Raw genomic sequence first — 18,801 nt, forward strand, 5'->3', positions numbered from 1 at the left:
ACCAAGAACTAAGCCAGGTGTGGTGGCGGTCACCTGTAATCCCAGCACTTTGGGAGGCCTAGGCAGGTGGATCACTTGAGGCCAGGAGTCCGAGCCCAGCCTGGCCAACATGATGAAACCCTGTCTCTACTAAAAATACAAAAATTAGCCAGGCATAGTGGTGCACACCTATAATCCCAGCTACTCAGGAGGCTGAGGCACGAGAATTGCTTGAACCTGGGAGGCAGAGGTTGCAGTGAGTGAGCCGAGATCAAGCCACTGTACTCCAGCCTGGGCGACAGGGCAAGGTCCTGTCCCAAAAAAAAAAAAAAAAAAAAAGGACAATCCACAAAATAGGAGAAAATATTTGCAAACCATATATCTGATAAGAGATTTGCATCCAGGATATATAAACTAACACAACACAATAAAAAGACAAATCACCCCATTTTAAAATAAGCAAAGGATTCAAACAGGCATTTTTCTAAAGAAGACATATAAACAGCCAATAAGCAGATGAAAAGATGCTCAACACCATTAGTTATTATGAAATGCAAATCAAAACCATAATGAGATACCACTTCATACCTACTTGCATGGCTAAAATCAAGTGCAGATAATAACAAGTGTCAGGAAGGATGTAGAGAAATTAGAACCTTCGTACATTGCTGGTGGGAACATAAAATGGTGCTGCCTCTGTGGAAAACAGTTAACCAGAGAGTCACCATAAGGCCCAGCAATTCCATCCCCAGGTATATATCCAAGAAAAGTGAAAACATCCACACAAAAACTTGCACATGAATTTTCATAGCTGCAAAATTATTCAGAATAGCCAAAAAGCAGAAACAACACAAATATCCATCAACTGATGTTGATGTGGTAAATCCACACAAGGGAATGTTACTTGGTAATTAAAAGGAATAAATTACTGATACACGCTACAGTGTGGACATAGCATGGAAACATTACGCTGAGCGAAAGAATCCAGTTAAAAACCTATATACACTGTATGATTTCATTTATATGAAGTTTCCAGAATAGACAAATTTATAAAAACAGAAAACAGATTCGTGGTTGCCAGGGGCTGGGGCAGAGGTTGAGGGAAATAGGGAGTGACTGCTAATGTCTACAGGGTTTCTTTTTGTTGTTGTTTGAGACAGAGTCTCACCCACTCTGTTGCCCAGGCTGGTGTGCAGTAGCGCAATCTCAGCTCGCTGCAACCTCTGCCTTCCGGGTTCAAGCGATTCTCCTGCCTTAGCCTCCTAAGTAGCTGGGATTACAGGTGCTCACCACCATGCCCGTCTAATTTTTGTATTTTTAGTAGAGACAGGGTTTTGCCATGTTGGCCGTGCTGGTCTCGAACTCCTGACCTCAGGTGATCTGCTCGCCTCGGCCTCCCAAAGTGCAAGGATTATAAGCGTGAGCCACCTGCCCAGCTAAGGGTTTCTTTTTGGCATAATAAAAATGATCAAAAATGACTAGGTGTGGTGGGAGGATAGCTGGAGGCCAGGAGGCGCAACATAGAGACTCTGTCTCTACAAAAACTAAAAAAAAAAGAAAAAAAAATAGCTGGGCCTGGTGCTGTGCATTTTTTAAAGCAGCCACTTGCAGAGGTCTGGGAGTGACAAGAAGGAAAGACAGATGTCTCAGCAGTGGGAGTGGTGGCTGCATTGGACACATCAGCAGCCCTCCTGCCCTCAAACCTTCCCAGCAGGTGCTCCTCAGCCCCAGGTAAGTGGGAGTGGGCTCCATGAGCTGGCAGACTAGTCAGCGTCTTGTCCCCGGGAAGTGGCAAAGAGGATGCAGGTCTAACTAATCTGGCCGGAAGTTTGGAATGGGGAGCAATAAAATCCTGGTTGTGGCAGCCATGGGGCAGAAAGGGGAACAAAGAAAAGCCAGCCTGTAGAGAGAGAGAGAGAGGCATAGACTCAAAGAAGGGGAAGGAGGAAGGAGGAAGGAGGGGAGAAGGAAGAGCTGATTTGTTCTGAAATAATTTTCCAGACCCAAATCCAGGGAGGCTGCCAGCACCGCCTACCTTTTGGTTTTGTTAGACCACCCACAGCTTCCCAATAAACTTCCCCTTTTTGCTGGGAGCTTTCTGTTGAAAGGATCCCTACGAAGCAACCATTTTCTTCCTGCTGTGGCAAAAACTGGTCATTGTCCCCCAAAACTGTGCTCCCACATGTGCCTGAGCTGGAACAAGCCTATATTTCCCAGCCCACCTCACAGTTATTAGGTGTTGCAGGAGACTAAGTCCCAGCCGATGGAAGAGGAACAGAAAAAACACAGGTGACTTCTGATCTGGGCTTTGTGGAGAACGGGTGGCCTCCTGCAGGCCCCAGGACTAGGGCAAGGTGCTCTTCGGGTCAAGGAGATGCTGACCTTGCACTAGCACCACCGTGGGTGAAGACCTCCTTGGATTTCACATGCTAAGTGCTTCATTGCCTCACCTAGTCCCAGCCCCACTGTGATTAGCAACTGTCCCTCAGAATGGCACCAGCACTGGCAGCAAAGTGGAGACAGAAAACGTCTAGGCCCTCAAAGACGCTGTTAAACTGCAGTGTCCACCAACCCTGAAGGCCCCTGGGCATCCAGAGGATTCTTACAGGAGCTAATAAGCAACCTCACTGTTCAAGGCAGTGTAAGCTGACTTCTCAGAGACCTGCAGCAGAAGGCCTCCTCCCTAACATACCCTCTAAACCCATGACAAAGTCAGCTCAGGAGCACCAGTGGGCGACGTTTCAACTCTAACTTCCCAGGGAACGTTTCTGTACCAGTGACACACACTGTGAGATGACACAGGGCAAGGAACTGAACAGCAGGGAAAAGGTACCCCAGACAGCATGCAGTGCTTTGTTACCTTAAAAATGCAAGAAACAGCACTGGAGTAGCAAATGGCTCACTTGCTGTCAGAAGGGGCGTGAACTCCAGGGGAAGACGCCTGAAGCTCACTCCTTTCCCCAGCATGAATGAGCTGAAGGACTTGGGGCAAGTCATCTACCCTCTCTGTGCCTCATCCATAAACAGAAGAAAAAGCAGCCCGTCTTGCATGCTGCATGAAGGTGCCAAAGGAACTGAAGAGCTCTCCTTCCCCGCTCCAAGGAGGCCTGATGGAAAGAGACATCATGTTTAACTTGTTTCCTCCACCAAGGACAGCTGCAGTTAACAATGTTTGCCTATGGGTTGGGCAATTTGTTTTTTTTTTGAGATGGAGTCTCGCTCTGTCGCCCAGGCTGGAGTGCAGTGGTGCAATCGCGGCTCACTGCAACCTCCCTCTCCCAGGTTCAAGCGATTCTTCTGCCTCAGCCCCCTGAGCAGCTGGGACTACAGGTGCATGCTCCCATGCCCGGCTAAATTTTGTGTTTTTAGTAGAGACGCGGTTTCACCATATTGGCCAAGCTGGTCTCGAACTCCTGACCTTGTGATCTGCCCGTCTTGGCCTCCCAAAGTGGAGATTACAGGCGTCAGCCACCACACCCAGCTGGGTTGGGCAATTTCTAACCAGACTCTCTGAATATCATCATCGATGGTGGGAGCCAGCAGAGGGCTGGACCCTTTTGAATCCCCTTATAACCCAGGGATGAGCACATCTATAGCGCTCTGAAAAGGCAGTTCTGGAGATTTCCTGCCCAGGCAGAGCAGTGGCTCAGCTGGGTGAGCAGTCACTGAGAGTATAGGATGCCAATCCCTGGATTAACAAGGTGAATGCCAAAGACCCTCCGAGGCAATGTATTTTTGGAAGAAATACACACTGCAGCAGAAAAGAGAACATGATATAAATTTTCCTTCTTCCAAACAGTGCAGAATAGAAACCGATAAAAGCAAATTCTGGATGTCTGAAGATATGGACTTTTTTAAAAATCTAGTTTGAGAGATTCCACCTTACTGACTTGCACCATATCCCTGGAAATGCTTCCTTAAGTGGCTACTAGAGATGGATGTCATGTAGCAGGGCTTACAGATCCCCTGCAATCCGAGGTCCTTGAGAAGCACAAGGCAGTCTCTTCCTCAGCTCCCAAGGCAGGATTTTATAGTGGAAAGAGATGTTGACAGCCACTTTCTCAGCACCACTCTCTCATCCTACAGTGTAGGAAACTGAGGCCCAGAAGAGAAAGGGGTCTTGCCAGAGATCTTAAAAGTATGGTGGGGCAGAGCTAAGGCTTGAAAACAGGTCTTGGACCCAGCACTGTGGCCCCGGACCCATGCTTGTCAAAGAATAGGACAGACGCATAGTACTGTAGGGAGAAGGCTGAAGCAGAATCGGGCTGCTGGGGTTCCCAGCCTTCAGCCCCCACCTCCCCCAATAGAAACTGCAAGCTGCCTGGCTGGGCAGCTACAAAAGGGGGAATGCTGTTTGCACAGGATCTGCAGAGACCTTGCAGCACGGATGGGTAGACATCACCATGCACATATGAACAGCAGAAAGCCCTCCAGGTTCAGCTTCCCTACGAGGGCCGAATCCTATAAACAAGATTACCACCCCCATTAGACCTTCTCTGAGAAGAAAGAGTGACCTCTCCAGTTGATCTGGCATCAGGCTTTTTTCATGCTTCCACAAGGGTAGCGGTCTTGACAACAAAGCAGACCGCTTCCACGCCTGTGCCCACAGTGCCCCCTCGTGGGAGTCTGCATGGTGCATCACACGTCTTTATTTCACCAAGTGAAAAGGCAGGGATGGGGTAGTCTACAGCACTGTCCTTCCGGGTCTCCACAGCTGTCCCCCTCTGGAATATCCTCCCCTTCCCTAAGCTCAGTAGTTCTCAAACTTTAGTGTGCATCTGAATCACCTGGAGGGCTTGTCAAAACACAGGTTCCGGCTGGGCGCGGTGGCTCACACCTATAATTCCAGCACTTTGGGAGGCCGAGGCCAGCGGATCACCTGAGGTCAGGAGTTCAAGACCAGCCAGGCCAACATGGTGAAACCCCGTCTCTACTAAAAAGTACAAAAAAAAAAAAAAAATTAGCCGGGCGTGGTGGCAGGCACCAGTAGTCCCAGCTACTCAGGAAGCTGAGGTGGAGAATCGCACCCAGGAGGCGGAGGTTGCAGTGAAGCGAGATCACGCCACTGCACTCCAGCCTGGGCAACTCAAAAAAAAAAAAAAAAAAAAAAAACAGGTTCCCTGGCCCCACCCACAGCTTCTGATTCAGTAATTCTAGGGTGGAGCCCAAGAAATTGCATTTCTAGCAAGTTCCCTGGTGACACTGCTTCTGCTGTCCAGGACCACACCTGGAGAATCGCTGCCTCAGCTTATCACCTCCACCCATTTAAGGCTCACGACCATTTCTAGCTCCTTGGCGAGATGTTCCACAAATGCCCCCAGGCTTATCATAGGATGCCATAGTTGTGTAACTTTAACCAAGTTCCTTAACCTCTTTGAGCCTCAATTTCCTCATCTATAAAATGGGGGTAATAGTACTTCCCTCCGAGTGCAGGTAAATGAGGCCAGATGCAGTGGATCATGCCTGTAATCCCAGTACTTTGGGAGGCCGAGGCAGGTGGGTCACCTGAGGTCTGGAGTTCAAGACCAGCCTGGCCAACATGGAGAAACCCTGTCTCTACTATACAAAAATTAGCTAGGTGTGGTGGTGCACGCCTGTAATCCCAGCTACTCAGGAGGCTGAGGCAGGAGAATCACTTGAACCCAGAAGGTGGAGGTTGCAGTGAGCTGAGATTGCACCACTGGTGCAATCCAGAGCTCCAGCCTGGGTGACAGAGCGAGACTCATTCTCAAAAAAAAAAAAAAAAAAAAAAAAAAAAAAAAAAAGGTAAATGAGATAATTTGTGCAAGACTTAGCTCAGTACCTGGCGCATGGTAAACAATAAATGTTAGCTATTCTGCGGTCATTAATTAGCAATAGTATTACTGTTCATTTGCCAGCTTCTTGAGACAGAGACAGTATTCCCATTAGAGACAATTCTTAGAGGCAGAAGGGATCTTAGAGACCCTTCAGTACAGTTTCTCAAGCCTGACCTCACGTGGGAAGCTTCAGTCCAGTTTCCCAAGCAGCCTCACCTGGGAAGCTATTAAAACATCAGGTACCCAGAGCTACTAACTCTGAAAACTGGGGCAAGAGGCTGGGCATTTGTTGTTGTTTTTGAGACAGAGCCTCGCTCTTGTCACCCGGGCTGTAGTGCAGTGGCATGATCTTGGCTCACTGCAACCTCTGCCCTCTGGGTTCAAGCAATTCTCGTGCCTCCACCTCCTGAGTAATTGAGATTACAGGCACGCGCCACCATACCCAGCTAATTTTTGTATTTTTAGTAGAGATGTTTCACCATGTTGGCCAGGCTGGTCTCGAACTCCTGACATCAAGTGATCCACCTGCCTCGGCCTCCCAGAGTGCTGGGATTACAGGTATTAGCCACTACACCCAGCCAGCATTTGTATTTTTAACAAGCCCCCAGCCTGGCCAACGTGGTGAAACCCCATTTCTACCAAAAATACAAAAAATTACCCAAGCGTGGTGGCAGGCGCCTGTAATTCCAGCTACTCAGAAGGCTGAGGCAGGAGAATCGTTTGAACTCAGGAGGTGGAGGTTGCAGTGAGCCGAAACAGTGCCACTGCACTCCAGCCTGGATGACAGAGCAACACTCCATCTCAGAAAAAGAAAGCCAGGTTTGGAATTACTCACCTAGCCCGGATAGCAGACAGACACAGAGAGGAAATAGAAGCCCAGAGAAGGAAGTCTTTGCCCATCCATGACCCCGGCTGGTTGTAAGCTGAGTAGAGATCAGGAACTGTGACTCCTGATTCCTGATCTGGTCCCTTTTTCCAGGGTGAGGCGGTGCCTCACGCCTGTAATCCCAGCACTTTGCGAGGCGGGGTGGGCAGATCACCTGAGGTCGGGAGTTCAAGATCAGCCTGACCAACATGGAAAAACTCCGTCTCTACTAAAAAATACAAAATTAGCCAGGCATGTTGGCACATGCCTGTAATCCCAGCTACTCGGGAAGCTGAGGCAGAGAATTGCTTGAACCCAGAAGGCAGACGTTGCAGTAAGCTGAGGTCGTGCCATTGCACTCCAGCCTGGGCAACAAGAGTGAAACTCTGTCTCAAAAAAATACAATACTTGGATGCCATCTCATCCACCCATAACCTTCTACATAAATCCCCTCTCCAACATGCATGATGAGCAGCCAGAGCATTGCCAAAGTATTTCCTATGTGGAGGAACTCAGCATGTGAAAAGAACACACAATCCATTGCAGAACATCTAATTCTCCAACGTTTTATTTTCTTTAACCAAAACACTGAACAAGTGAAATCCTTAGCCTGGCATACAAGATCCTCCCTGATCTATTCTCCGCTGACCTCTCCAGCTTCATTTCTTACCAGGTCCTCACCTGTACCCTCTCATCCAGACTGTGGGCACTGGGAGGCAGGTCTCATTTCTGCCTCCCCTCAACATCTGGCATGCGGGAAGTTCAAGGGTGGGTGGATGGGGAAGGAGTTGGATAAATGTGTGGAGGTGTGTTCACAGAGCTCTTAAACCCAGGAGAGCCTCTCTGCCAGCACAAATGAGTCAGGTGTCATACTTCTGTGCTCTAGCAGCCAACCTGAAGACTATTTTTGAAATGGAGCATCTCCCACCAGAAATGCATTGTGCAAAACTCTGCTCAAAAGCAACAAAGTCATGTAGGGCCTTCCATCTTGTTGATTCAAGAGAATGCCTACCTACCCACTCTGCTCCCACCTCCCCAGTGTCATCCTCTCTTCCCCTTGCAGAATGACTGGTCTCACCTTGTCCCACACTAGCCTGCTCCCATCTCCCTGCTTTCTTTCCTATTTTTCATGGCCTCAAATGAGAACTTTTGCCTGTGCATCCAAATCAGATCATGTTTCTTGCCGCCACTGGTGTTACAGTAATCCTCCCTTATCCATGGGGCAAACGTTCTTAGACCCCCAGTGGATGCCTGAAACCACAAACCCTATCTATAACCAAGTTTGTTGCTATATATACATAATTAAAGTTTATAATTTAGGCAGTCAGATATTAACAACTAATAATTATACTGTAGTAGGTTGCATGAACTCTTTTCCTCTGAATATATACATGTATTCACATTCTTGATGGGAAATAAAATGCCTATGTGGTGAGAGGAAGGGAGGTGAATGACACAGGCATGGTGACATGTTAGGCTACTATTGATCTTCTGATAACACTTCAAGAGGATCATCACTTTTGGGTGATCCCGGACCATTTAGCCATGATAATTTTCCAGACTGCAGTTGATGGACAGCAACTGAAACTAGATAGGTGGACTGCTGTATGTCTCCTGGAAGCCTTCTAAGACCCAGCCTCCCTGCACTGATCTTCTTGGCTCTCAATTTCTATCACGTCACAGTCATACACTATCTGCTACTTCACAGAAAGGAACAGAAGCCAGACCACGGGATCGTCATTACCTCAGAGCTTTCAAGACAGAACAGCTTCTTTATCCCCAACTTGAAGAACAGGGACACACAGCAGGTGGTCAGTAAATGGGGAATTTGGCTAGCCATCTAACACTTGTTCAATAAACCCATGGAAACTGGCACCCTGCTGGTAGTCATGAGTTTTATATACCATTATATGCACAGTGCAAAGTAGCTTAATACTGGAGTGCCTGAAAAAAATGCAGTGTTTTGGAGTCAGATTGCATTCCAATCCCATCCCCACCACTTAATGGGTGAGACACTGGTAAGATGCTTAACTGCTCTACACCCTTTCCAGCGTGGGTCCAGTAAGACATGCTTCTTGGAGTTAACATGCAGATTAGGCCAGGCGTGGTGGCTCACGCCTGTAATCCCAGCACTTTGGGAGGCCAAGGTGGGCGGATCACAAGGTCAGGAGATCGAGACCATCCTGGCTAACACGGTGAAACCCCGTCTCTACTAAAAATACAAAAAATTACCTGGGCATGGTGGCAGGCACCTGTAGTCCCAGCTACTTGGGAGGCTGAGGCAGCAGAATGGCGTGAACCCGTGAGGCAGAGCTTGCAGTGAGCCGATATTCTGCCACTGCACTCCAGCCTGGGCGACAGTGAGACTCCGTCTCAAAAAAAAGTGTGTGTGTGTGTGTGAGTGTGTGTGTGTGCGCGCGCGTGCGCGTGCATGCGCAGATTAATGGAGATCGTTGTTCAGAGTTTAGGACAGCACCTGTCTTGGCTCCATGAGAGTACCATTTAAGATGCTGTCTAAGGGCAGCCTAAAATAAGCAACTTGCCAGGGAAGAAAGGAAGAGTGCAGAGTTGAAAGCTGCCTGATTACATAGGCACATCCAGCTACAAACAGAACTCGTGGTTGTGGTGCTAGGAAAAGCTAAAAAGCAGCACCCCAAATATTCACTGCAGGTACCTTCCCAGAACCACCTCTAGCTTTTCTCATCACTCTTCAAAGATCCCTGCTCTCTCTCATTTAAGCCACAGCTTCTCATCAGTGACAAGCTGAAGGAAGGGATGTGCTCCCTCAATATTGATTCAGCTTAGTAAAGTCAAGTTTGCATTTTATGGAGGCTCTTCCAAAGCCTGCTGACAGCACAGGGTAGCCTGGTTACTGTAAGGGCCTACAATGTACTGAATCTGTCCACAGTTTGAGTTCCCACAAGTCCCTGCTTCCTGACACACAATTGCTTAGCACTAGTTTCCAAACTGTTTTCACAGTTGTTACATCCTCAGCCTCAAAATAGCCTTGTGAGCCAGGGTAGCTAACAGATAGATACCCTTGGGAGCCCAATTTAAAAGACAAATTAACCCAAACAAGGTACCAGGTGACTTCCCCAAAAAACACTCGGATGGACTAGATGGAAGAGAAGCAGGCAGCGGGGACAGAAGACCAGAGGGCAGGTAGAGGAGGGTGTTAGCTGGCTGTAGGAGCAAAGGCTGTGGAGACCGGAGAATACCTGTCCCAAGAGACGTAGCCAGCCTGGAGCCCTGCCAATTGTCATCCAACAGGAAGGTGGGCTACTACTGCTGCTTCTGGTATTTCAAGAGGCTGGAAATCCAGACCTTTATGTAAAATTTGCCAAGTTTCCAAATGTTACGCCTAACAAGGCTCACAGCAAGACTGCCACATTTTCTATAATGTCACAACCCAAGTGGATCCTCTGGAAAAATAGGCCAAGCCTGAGTTTCATTCCACCTCCCTTCCCAAGGCTACTGGCTGAAAGACTACAACTTCTGCCCTGAGCACAGCCGAACAGAAAAGCCTCCCCACTTTGTGACTTTGACGCCAACCTTCAATCATTCAGGCGCTCTGCAGCTATGCCCTTTTTCTTCACATCAGAAACTATTTCCTACCCTTCAGTTCTCACTCAATTGCTTCCTTCCACTCTTCCTGCGTCAACTTAGCAACCATCCCCAGCTCCACGTCCCAACCTGTCCCTGCAGCACTGTCAGGATCCTCACCACCTTGCCTCTGCAAGCTGCTCACAGGGTGCCTTCTCTGCTTCCACACTCCAGCTCAGTCACAGGAAACTGCATCTCAAACCCCAACCTTTGCTGCCCCTAGCATTACCTTCAGCCTGTATGCACCGTTCATCAAAAAATGTCAAATCACATCAAAGACCCCATTCTTCCACATGTTCTGTACTAGTAAGCTATTTCCTGGTCCTAGCAAAGGAGTAGCAGATTCCTTAGCAAGAGAACCTACAGGGCCAGAGGCCCCACAAACCAAAGTACACAGCCTCTGTAGATATGAAAACAGAACTCCAACCACCCCCTGGCCAGCAGGCCCAGCCCCATGACTTAACTCTTCACAGCCCTGCCCTCCCGTCTGTAGGTGCTCCATGTAGGGGCTCTGACCATCTTTTCTCCAAAACATTCCACCACCCTTCCTTCCTGCAACCTCAACCCTTCTGCCTTCATGGTATTGTTTTTCCTGGGTCCCCTTCATGCCCAACCAAGTCTTTCAGCTCTCTACTGCTTCCTGAGATTTCTCCAGTTTATCTAGACATGGTACTTTTTTAGACTCTAAGCCAGACGTGGTCACTCATGCCAGTACTTTATGTGGCCAAGGTGGGAGGATCGCTTGAGCTCATGAGTTCAATCAAGACCAGCCTAGGTAACAAAACTAGACCCTGTCTCGAAAAAAAAAAAAACACCTCACTGTAGCCTCGAGGTCCTGGGCTTAAGTGTAATCATCCCACCCAAACCTCCCAAAAGTGCTGATTACTGTGAGCCACTATACTGCATCCAGCGCGGACATGGTTCTTAACATAGCATTTACAAGCCTGACTCCCAGATGAACCCACCTAAGCTATAAACCAATCAGCAAACACACACCACCCCATGACATTAAGTTTTCACTGAATGCTGAATCACGGAACATGTGAATCTGGGCAGCAACTGAAATCAGCAAACTAACCTCCTAGCAGTCCCAGGAAACTGCAAATACATTTCAAACAACCAGACACATGAAGTTTTTAGTTTATTACTGTTCTTGTGAAAAATCCAGTGGCCACAGATAACATCATTGCAGCACCTTTACTCCTTCGGCTGTGAATCAAGAGAAAGAAGTTTAGTCAGCAACTGCCTTTAAAATTCTTTAAAGTCTTAAATTCCAAAAGTAGTAACATTCATGCACAACAATTATTAGTAACCTAGAATATCAAGTTATTTTGATGTTATCATAACACAATTAAAGCATCAAGAAATAAAACTTACAAACATTCAAGTTAAGAATAAAATAAAAATAATGGGCTAAATATTGCTAAACCTTAAAAACAAAACCATGTCACTGTTAGTATTTTAAAAGGTTACAACTCTTCAGAATATTTGTAAATCTACTTCTAGATGTACTACACATGATCTGCTTTTAAATTGCTACATCAGTACACCAAGGAGTCTAGTGATCTACATGACTACATGAAAAGCTTGAATTATACCTGTGATCCAATCTCCAGCTCACTGAATCAGTGGCGGGGAAGGGAAAAAGAGAAAGGAGGGAAAAGAAAGATTTCATTAATAGTCCCTTTTCAAACTCCAAAATAATCTGCATTTAAGTGCATGCAATCAGGTACCTTAAAGATGACCATTTTGTTCTTTGCAATTGTATACAGAGCACTCCTTCCAGACTCACTGATTTTATTCCTCCCAATTCTGACAATGCCTTGCCTGATTACTGTAGTTCTTATGCAAACAAGGTAGCCAGACTTCACAATGAAGAGATCATTAAGCCAATGTGGTACCCAGGATGGCCTTGCCCACTTGTCAATGAAGTACATACCTGAGCCTCTGCCCCTCTGCTCTGCCCAGCAACATTGTGCTGGACACACACCAGGAACAGATACGAGAATCATTACAGATTCAAGTCTAATTTAACCTCAATGGGAGTGCTCTAAATGATCAGGCAAGTCTTTTAAAAGCTGCCTCAGTTCAATAAAAGATACCATTCACAGCCACAAAAGTAGTACAAGTTAGTATTTAAAAAGAGGCGTTAATTTAGCTGAACTAAAAATACAATTGCTCCTCAAATATGAGACTACTAATGCCTCAGTATAAGTAATTTAGTGTATAACTCCATCACAACCAAAAGGCAAGAACAAATACCAATTCTAACATCTGAACAAAACTGAATTAAAAGCAATATTGCTATGGCATTTCTTTGGAGCCAAAGAATTTATGTATTCAAATGCATTGACTTTTCCAGCTAGCTTTTCAGAGCAGTGCTAGTGAGAGGCACCAGTGTAACTTGAAGCAGGAATAGTGATGGCTCAGGTCCCCAAAGGTAGCTCCTCCGTACCTGTGGGACTCAAAAGCTAAGGGCACTAACTCGTAGGGCTCAAAGGCTGGATGAAGAGAAGAATCAATCTGTTAAATGTCTTTCAGACCTAGGTCAGAGGACAAATTTTGACTAATTCTTTTGACTAATTCTTTTTGCAACTTCTCTCAACAGGTACAATCCTCACAAACAGGGAGTGGTTCTTAGTGAGTAGTTCTGCTGGCAGTTCATTCATTACATACTCCATGGCGCTGGGACGTCAATGTGATTACAGTCCTGGGCAGGCAATCCCATTACTGCCTTGCCTGGCAGGGAATCACTGCAAAAGGATGCCACAAGGCCTTCATTGATTCAAAATCCCACTACGCCCACCCCTACCCCACTTTACACATTACAATTTTAGGCTGTTCAGATGTGCAAAATTTCTTTTAAATGAGGTAACAGGCTGGGCATAGTGGCTCACACCTGTAATCCCAGCACTTTGGAAGGCTTAGACAAGCAGACTGCTCAAGTCCGGTAGTTCAAGAGCAGCCTGAGCAACACGGCTAAATCCTGTCTCTACAAAAAATTGGCAGGGCATGGTGGCACCTGTACTCCCAGCTACAAGGGAGGCTGAGGTGGGAGAATCACCCAAGACCGGGAGGTACAGTAACCCATGATCATGCCACTGTACTCCAGCCTGGGTGACGAGACCCTGTCTCAAAAAATAAATAAATGAGGTAATGGGCCATTCTAACCAAGTGCTTGTGGGAAAAAGCATATCCACCAAAGACTTTTATATGAATACATAATTACCTCAAAAATTTTCTATTTAAAAAAAAAAAAAGACACCAGGCACAAAGTTGGGAGATTAATAAAAAGCAATGGAAATGGTAAAAGGCAGCTTTGCGTGTATCCAAACAGGACAGAGGCTTTGCCGGATTTCACAGACTAGTTTATTACCAGAGCTGCCAGGCTGGTTTCATGGCTCCAGAGAAGACTGCTCCTTGAATAAGAGAGCCCTTCCCAAGCCCAGTGTTAACTGAAGCCATTTCCTAAGTATGTGGACACAGCATTTCCCAAGTGCAAGCTAAAAAGTGCCTACTGGGTAAAGCACTCACCTTCCTCCAGTGAGTCACTTCACCTGTAACATGCATTTTGGAGTTTACAAAATAAACATGATTTTAAACGTTTTCTCCTTTGCTCATAATATACTATCTTAAAACATATTAGGTTGGTGCAAAAGTAGTTGTGGTTTTTGCCACTGCAATTACTTTTGCATCAGCCTAAATAGCACTGGCATTATAATCAACCATACTATAAAACTGTCGTCCAAAGGCCAACATGCAAAGCATCATCAAAGCAAACTCAGTGAAGGTGATGCATCCCCACACCGTGCTTACAATCTCAGTACCTGCTAGACACTTCATTTCTGATGAACAAGAAATCCAAGAAAGTAGAGAGGAAAAGCAAACAAAAACAAAAAAAAAAAGTTCACAGAACACTTGATTATTTGTTAATTTAACAACCCAACACCTTAATTCCATTCAATGATTTACAATGTCCAACTATTTACAGCTAGCAAAGCTGGTAAAAAGCTGCTTATCGCTAAAATCACTTGTCTCGGCCAACTGGAGAAGCAAGCAATCCTGAGATCTCAGTTGCCTTTCCAGTGTGCCAGGAAAACACGGGCCACATTGATCCAACTGCTTCTTAAACCAGTGTCCATATTAATAAGTAAAATCACAGGGAATGGGATCCGCTCTGCATTGAAGGTTCTATGCCAATTAGTAAAATTAAAACTTCTTGTGATAGGCTTGAAAGGTGCCCACCAGGATCAATGAACCAATGTGGCCTCCAGATTGTGCTGTGAGCTGACAAGGGGTGGGCCAAGCTACTCTACTAAGGTGTTAAGACACTATGCTACATAGTTTCTTAAAACATGTTACCTTCTGTAATCCAGAAGAAGAGGGAAAAGAAGAAACATTAAGACAAGTTATTTTAAAAATAAATAAGATCCCTTCTTTCCTAGAAACTAAAGACCTACAATTAATGACGTTTCTATATTTTCCTTGATGAACTATACCTTTTTGCCAGCACCAACATTGGCCTTTGCAGTCCCCCTGACTTTCTTCATTCTGTTCTTGCGTTCCTTTCGTTGCTTTCTTGAGGTCTTTTTCTTCTCATACAGGCCATGCTGAATAAGAAAAGAGTACATCCAGGTGACTTGTAAACATTAAAATCATTACCCACCACTCTGGTAGGGAAACTGACCCAGTCTGAGCTTAAGAAACACAGTTTTCTAAACCAAAACTTTTCAAGTACATGTAATGCATGTTTTTGCTAGAACAGAAAGGATCATCAAGGGATTTTAAGTATAGAATAGCCTCACAGGAAACAAATGGTGCACTCAACATTCTCTCAACAGGAAGTTTGGGAGACTCGCTGTTCTTGTCCAGACTTGAGCTCACAGATCACTATTTTTTCTTCTTTTGCGCTACCAAAACAAGGCACCTCCGAAGTGGCTGAGGGGATCTCTTCCCATTTCAACTCCCCATTACTACCTGATGACAGACAAGCCTTTACAACCCCCTACACCATGAAGATTCCGGATCTACTCATCTCCACTCTGCCCACCTTTGCACTTGCTGTTCCTGGGGCCTAGAAGACTGTTTCTGTATCTTTACAAAGACTACTTCCAAATCTTTACAAGGATCTCAGCTTCAATGTCACCACCTCAGCAAGGCCTTTACCATGACTGCAACATCAGTTAAAAATACTGCACCCTCAGCTGGGCGCGGTGGCTCACACCTGTAATCCAACATTCTGGGAGGCCGAGGTGGGCGGATTACGAGGTCAGGAGTTCAAGACCAGCCTGACCAACATGGTGAAACCCAGTCTCTACTAAAAATACAAAAATTACCCGGGCATGGTGGCGCGCACCTGTAATCCCAGCTACTCAGGAAGCTCAGGCAGAAGAGTTGCGTGAACCTGGCAGGCGGAGGTTGCAGTGAGCCGAGGAGATTGCACCACTGCACTCCAGCCTGGGCGTCAGAGCTAGGCTCCCTCTAAAAAAAAAAGGGGCAGCCTCTACCTATGACATCACCAGGATTTTCCCTCACAGCTATCACATGGGAAAGTTTATCTAACAGGATAGGATAAAGTGGGTTAAAGGAACAAACAAAACAAGCACTTCAAGGTAATGATGCTTGTTTACTAGAATGTAAGCTAGGGAGCTTGCCCAGATCACTGCTGTAGTTCACTGCAGTGTTTGGCGCTCAGTATACAATCAAAAACCTTTCCTGGTTCCTGACTACCTATGGGTTTAAGCCCAGACGCAGACTTAATCCAAACTAAATGAATTTGGTGCCAGGCTACCTTTCCAAACACATCCCCTTACTTCCCCTCTGGAAAACAATCCTTACCCCTAGCCCATCTCCAAGAACACTACTTCAGCTGCCCTTCTGAACTCAGCTCAAATGCCAGACTTCAAGTTTGAACCTCCGTACTCCACCTGTGCATTTTATGAAATAACTTTTTCTCTTAATCCCTTCAGAGTTGTCTCCCAGATTGCTTGGTCTTGCCCTTTTTACCACACTCACAACACAACGCTATTGAAAATATAGTCTTCAGGAGCTGATCAACAAATGAAAAGACACCTACTCTTGCAAGTCTATGTTTGGGTTCATTTTTCTTTGCATAATCCAGGGAATCATAAATCATGCCAAAGCCAGTTGTCTTGCCACCACCAAAATGAGTTCTGAATCCAAATACAAAGATGACATCCGGTGTGGTCTTGTACATTTTGGCTAGTTTTTCCCGAATTTCTGTCTTAGGCACTGTTGCCTTCCCGGGGTGAAGGACATCAATGACCTAAAAGGAGACATCAAGTTTAGCGTTCACTATGATAAAATACATCTTTAGAGTAAAGGACAATTAAGCAAAGATTGATGTGCCCTTCCTTACCATTTGTTTCCTCTGAAGTAGTCGGTTGGTCATGAACTTTCTAGTGCGGATAGTTACGGTGTCGTTCTGAAAACATAAACACTCTGGTTAATGAAACTACTCAAACTTTTCTTGGCCTTGCTGTGATTCTCCAAGACCTAGAATGTTGCAGTCCAATTTGTAGCCATTAGTCATGTAGCGAACTAAAGTAAATAAAACCCACTGGGCAAGGCCAAACTCACAGGATACACCTAACAAATACATAAAATACCAAGAAAATACAATGGTTTTACGTGAACCTGTACAACTTACTTCACTAGGTTATGTGTATCTCTGGGGCAGGGTTTCTCAACCTCAGCACTACGGATATTTCCATATGGATAATTCCATATGGATATGTTGTGGGGACTGTATGTTTTAGAATAACTATAAAAATCCCAGCCCTCTAACCACTAGATGCCGGAAGCACTTCCCACCTTTCCCAGTTGTGACAATCAAAAATGTCTCCAGACTTAGCCAACTGTTCCCTTAGGAGAAAAATCACTCCAGGTTGAGAATCACTTCTCTGGGGTAAAAACTGTTGTGGCTCATATAAAGGTCACTCAATGAACTGTGTTTATCATGTCTTGCACAAATGTGCCCCAAACCTTGTACTCACTACCTCCATGTAATCTATCCTTCTAGAATGGCCATAGCAGAGATCAGAGAAAACGGTATTCCCTTCTGAAGGACTAAACTGCACCTTTACTTAATACCTAAAAAAAAAATGTGGGCATTAAGCAATTTATGCTAACAATTTTACCAAAAAGGAGGCGCAAGAGACTTTCATGGCAGCAAATGACTTGCTAGACTTTCTCCATTTTACTTTGAGAAACCACATCAAATTAAATCCACGTCAGTGGTACTCAATTCTTGAAAGTAAAGGATCAAAGGTAAGGAAAAAGAAAAAAGATTGCTGGTAAAGTTAAAAACGGATGCTGGAGAAGCTAATAACGCATGACTTAGGGCAGGACTACCTTCTTATAACATCCCTTTCCAGGGCCTGTTTCCCCAGTATGAAACATGAAGATCCATCCAGCTGACAAGTTTTCTAGCTTACACGTGGGAATGGTTTCACTTGCCGCAACTCGCCCAGGCGCTGCCGCACCTTCTTCACCTCTTGGACTGCCATCACCTGCAAGCCGCCTACCTAGCCCAAGGAGGAACTGCAGACGAGATGTACCTCCCAGTGTCTATCTATCCCGCCCGCCCCCTACCCCCATCCACCGTACTCCACGAAGTCAACAAGCGCTACAGCTCCTAAACTGCCCAGGCGCTGGAGCCCGAAGCCCTGCGTGTCCGGGTCTACAGCGCAGCACGCCAGCCCGGCCTCCCTGCCAACAGCCCCGAGCCCCTCGACAACCATCCTCCGACAGAAATGGCCAGAGAAGAGCAACCGGGCTTCGCGTGCCTATAGCTGAAGTACTGGGACCCGGGGACCACGGATGGCTCGGATACCCGGCAGATGACTGCACGAGCCCAGGGAGACTCACCATGATGGCGATCTATCTTCAGACAGCCAAGGAGGAAAAGAGAGCCACAATTCGCCGGCCAATCATATCAACGCGCACGGAAGGACCCCGGGAAGCGCCGGCGTGGGGGCGTGGCCGCGCCACGAGGCTGACCGCGCCGATGCCTGATTTAGGCTGCCTACGGCCCCGCCTCACAGACCTTTGGCCACACCCCTGGAACTCTAGACTGGCCAATCCGGAGCCAGAACAACTCGAGCCGACTAGGTTTACGCAAGCAGGTGTTCAATTTCAGTTCAATTCATTATGTTGAATTGTACGTACTTGAATTCCGGTAAACCAAATTAGTTAAATTGCCTTCTTCCGAGTTAGAGGTGGGTAAACTTGGAAAGCATCTTAGGATATCCTCTCTAACAGTCTCCTCGTTATACAGCTAGGGAAACTGCAGAAACCCTGACTCTAAAACCTTTGTTATTTCAAGTACTTAACATTGCCCATTCTAATTTATTATTCATGAGTATTATTTTTGTGACTTTTATGATGAGGCTTTACTTTAAAAGATCTCTTTAATTTGTATTTTTCTGCAAATCTTGGTCCTTATGCAAAATTAGCTTTTGAAAAACATTTGGGGCTGGGCGCGGTGGCTCACGCCTGTAATCCCAGCACTTTGGGAGGCCGAGGCGGGCGGAT

The 18,801-nt window shown here is 46.2% G+C and overlaps 1 protein-coding gene across 8 annotated transcripts; it reads right to left on the bottom strand.

Annotated features, from left to right (window-relative positions):
• Nucleotides 1–11,373: 11,373 nt before the first annotated feature.
• On the bottom strand, nt 11,374–18,218 carry RPS24 (ribosomal protein S24). Of its 8 annotated transcripts, none has more exons than XM_063669905.1 (7): nt 18,136–18,218; nt 16,625–16,690; nt 16,322–16,531; nt 14,745–14,855; nt 14,073–14,090; nt 11,844–11,865; nt 11,374–11,454 (listed from the first exon to the last, which is right to left on the bottom strand). In XM_063669905.1, exons 1-5 carry the CDS (start codon nt 18,136–18,138, stop codon nt 14,085–14,087), a joined length of 396 nt encoding a protein of 131 aa, XP_063525975.1. In that variant the 5' UTR covers nt 18,139–18,218; the 3' UTR covers nt 11,374–11,454; nt 11,844–11,865; nt 14,073–14,084. The 8 variants fall into 8 exon arrangements, with proteins under 8 accessions (XP_063525975.1, XP_054291226.1, XP_054291227.1 ...); XM_054435251.2 differs by lacking the exon at nt 18,136–18,218 and adding an exon at nt 17,703–17,789; XM_054435252.2 differs by lacking the exons at nt 14,073–14,090; nt 18,136–18,218 and adding an exon at nt 17,703–17,789.
• Between the last annotated feature and the right edge of the window lie 583 nt (nt 18,219–18,801).

Source organism: Pongo pygmaeus, chromosome 8, assembly GCF_028885625.2.
Source record: "Pongo pygmaeus isolate AG05252 chromosome 8, NHGRI_mPonPyg2-v2.0_pri, whole genome shotgun sequence".
Taxonomy (NCBI): Eukaryota; Metazoa; Chordata; class Mammalia; order Primates; family Hominidae; genus Pongo; species Pongo pygmaeus.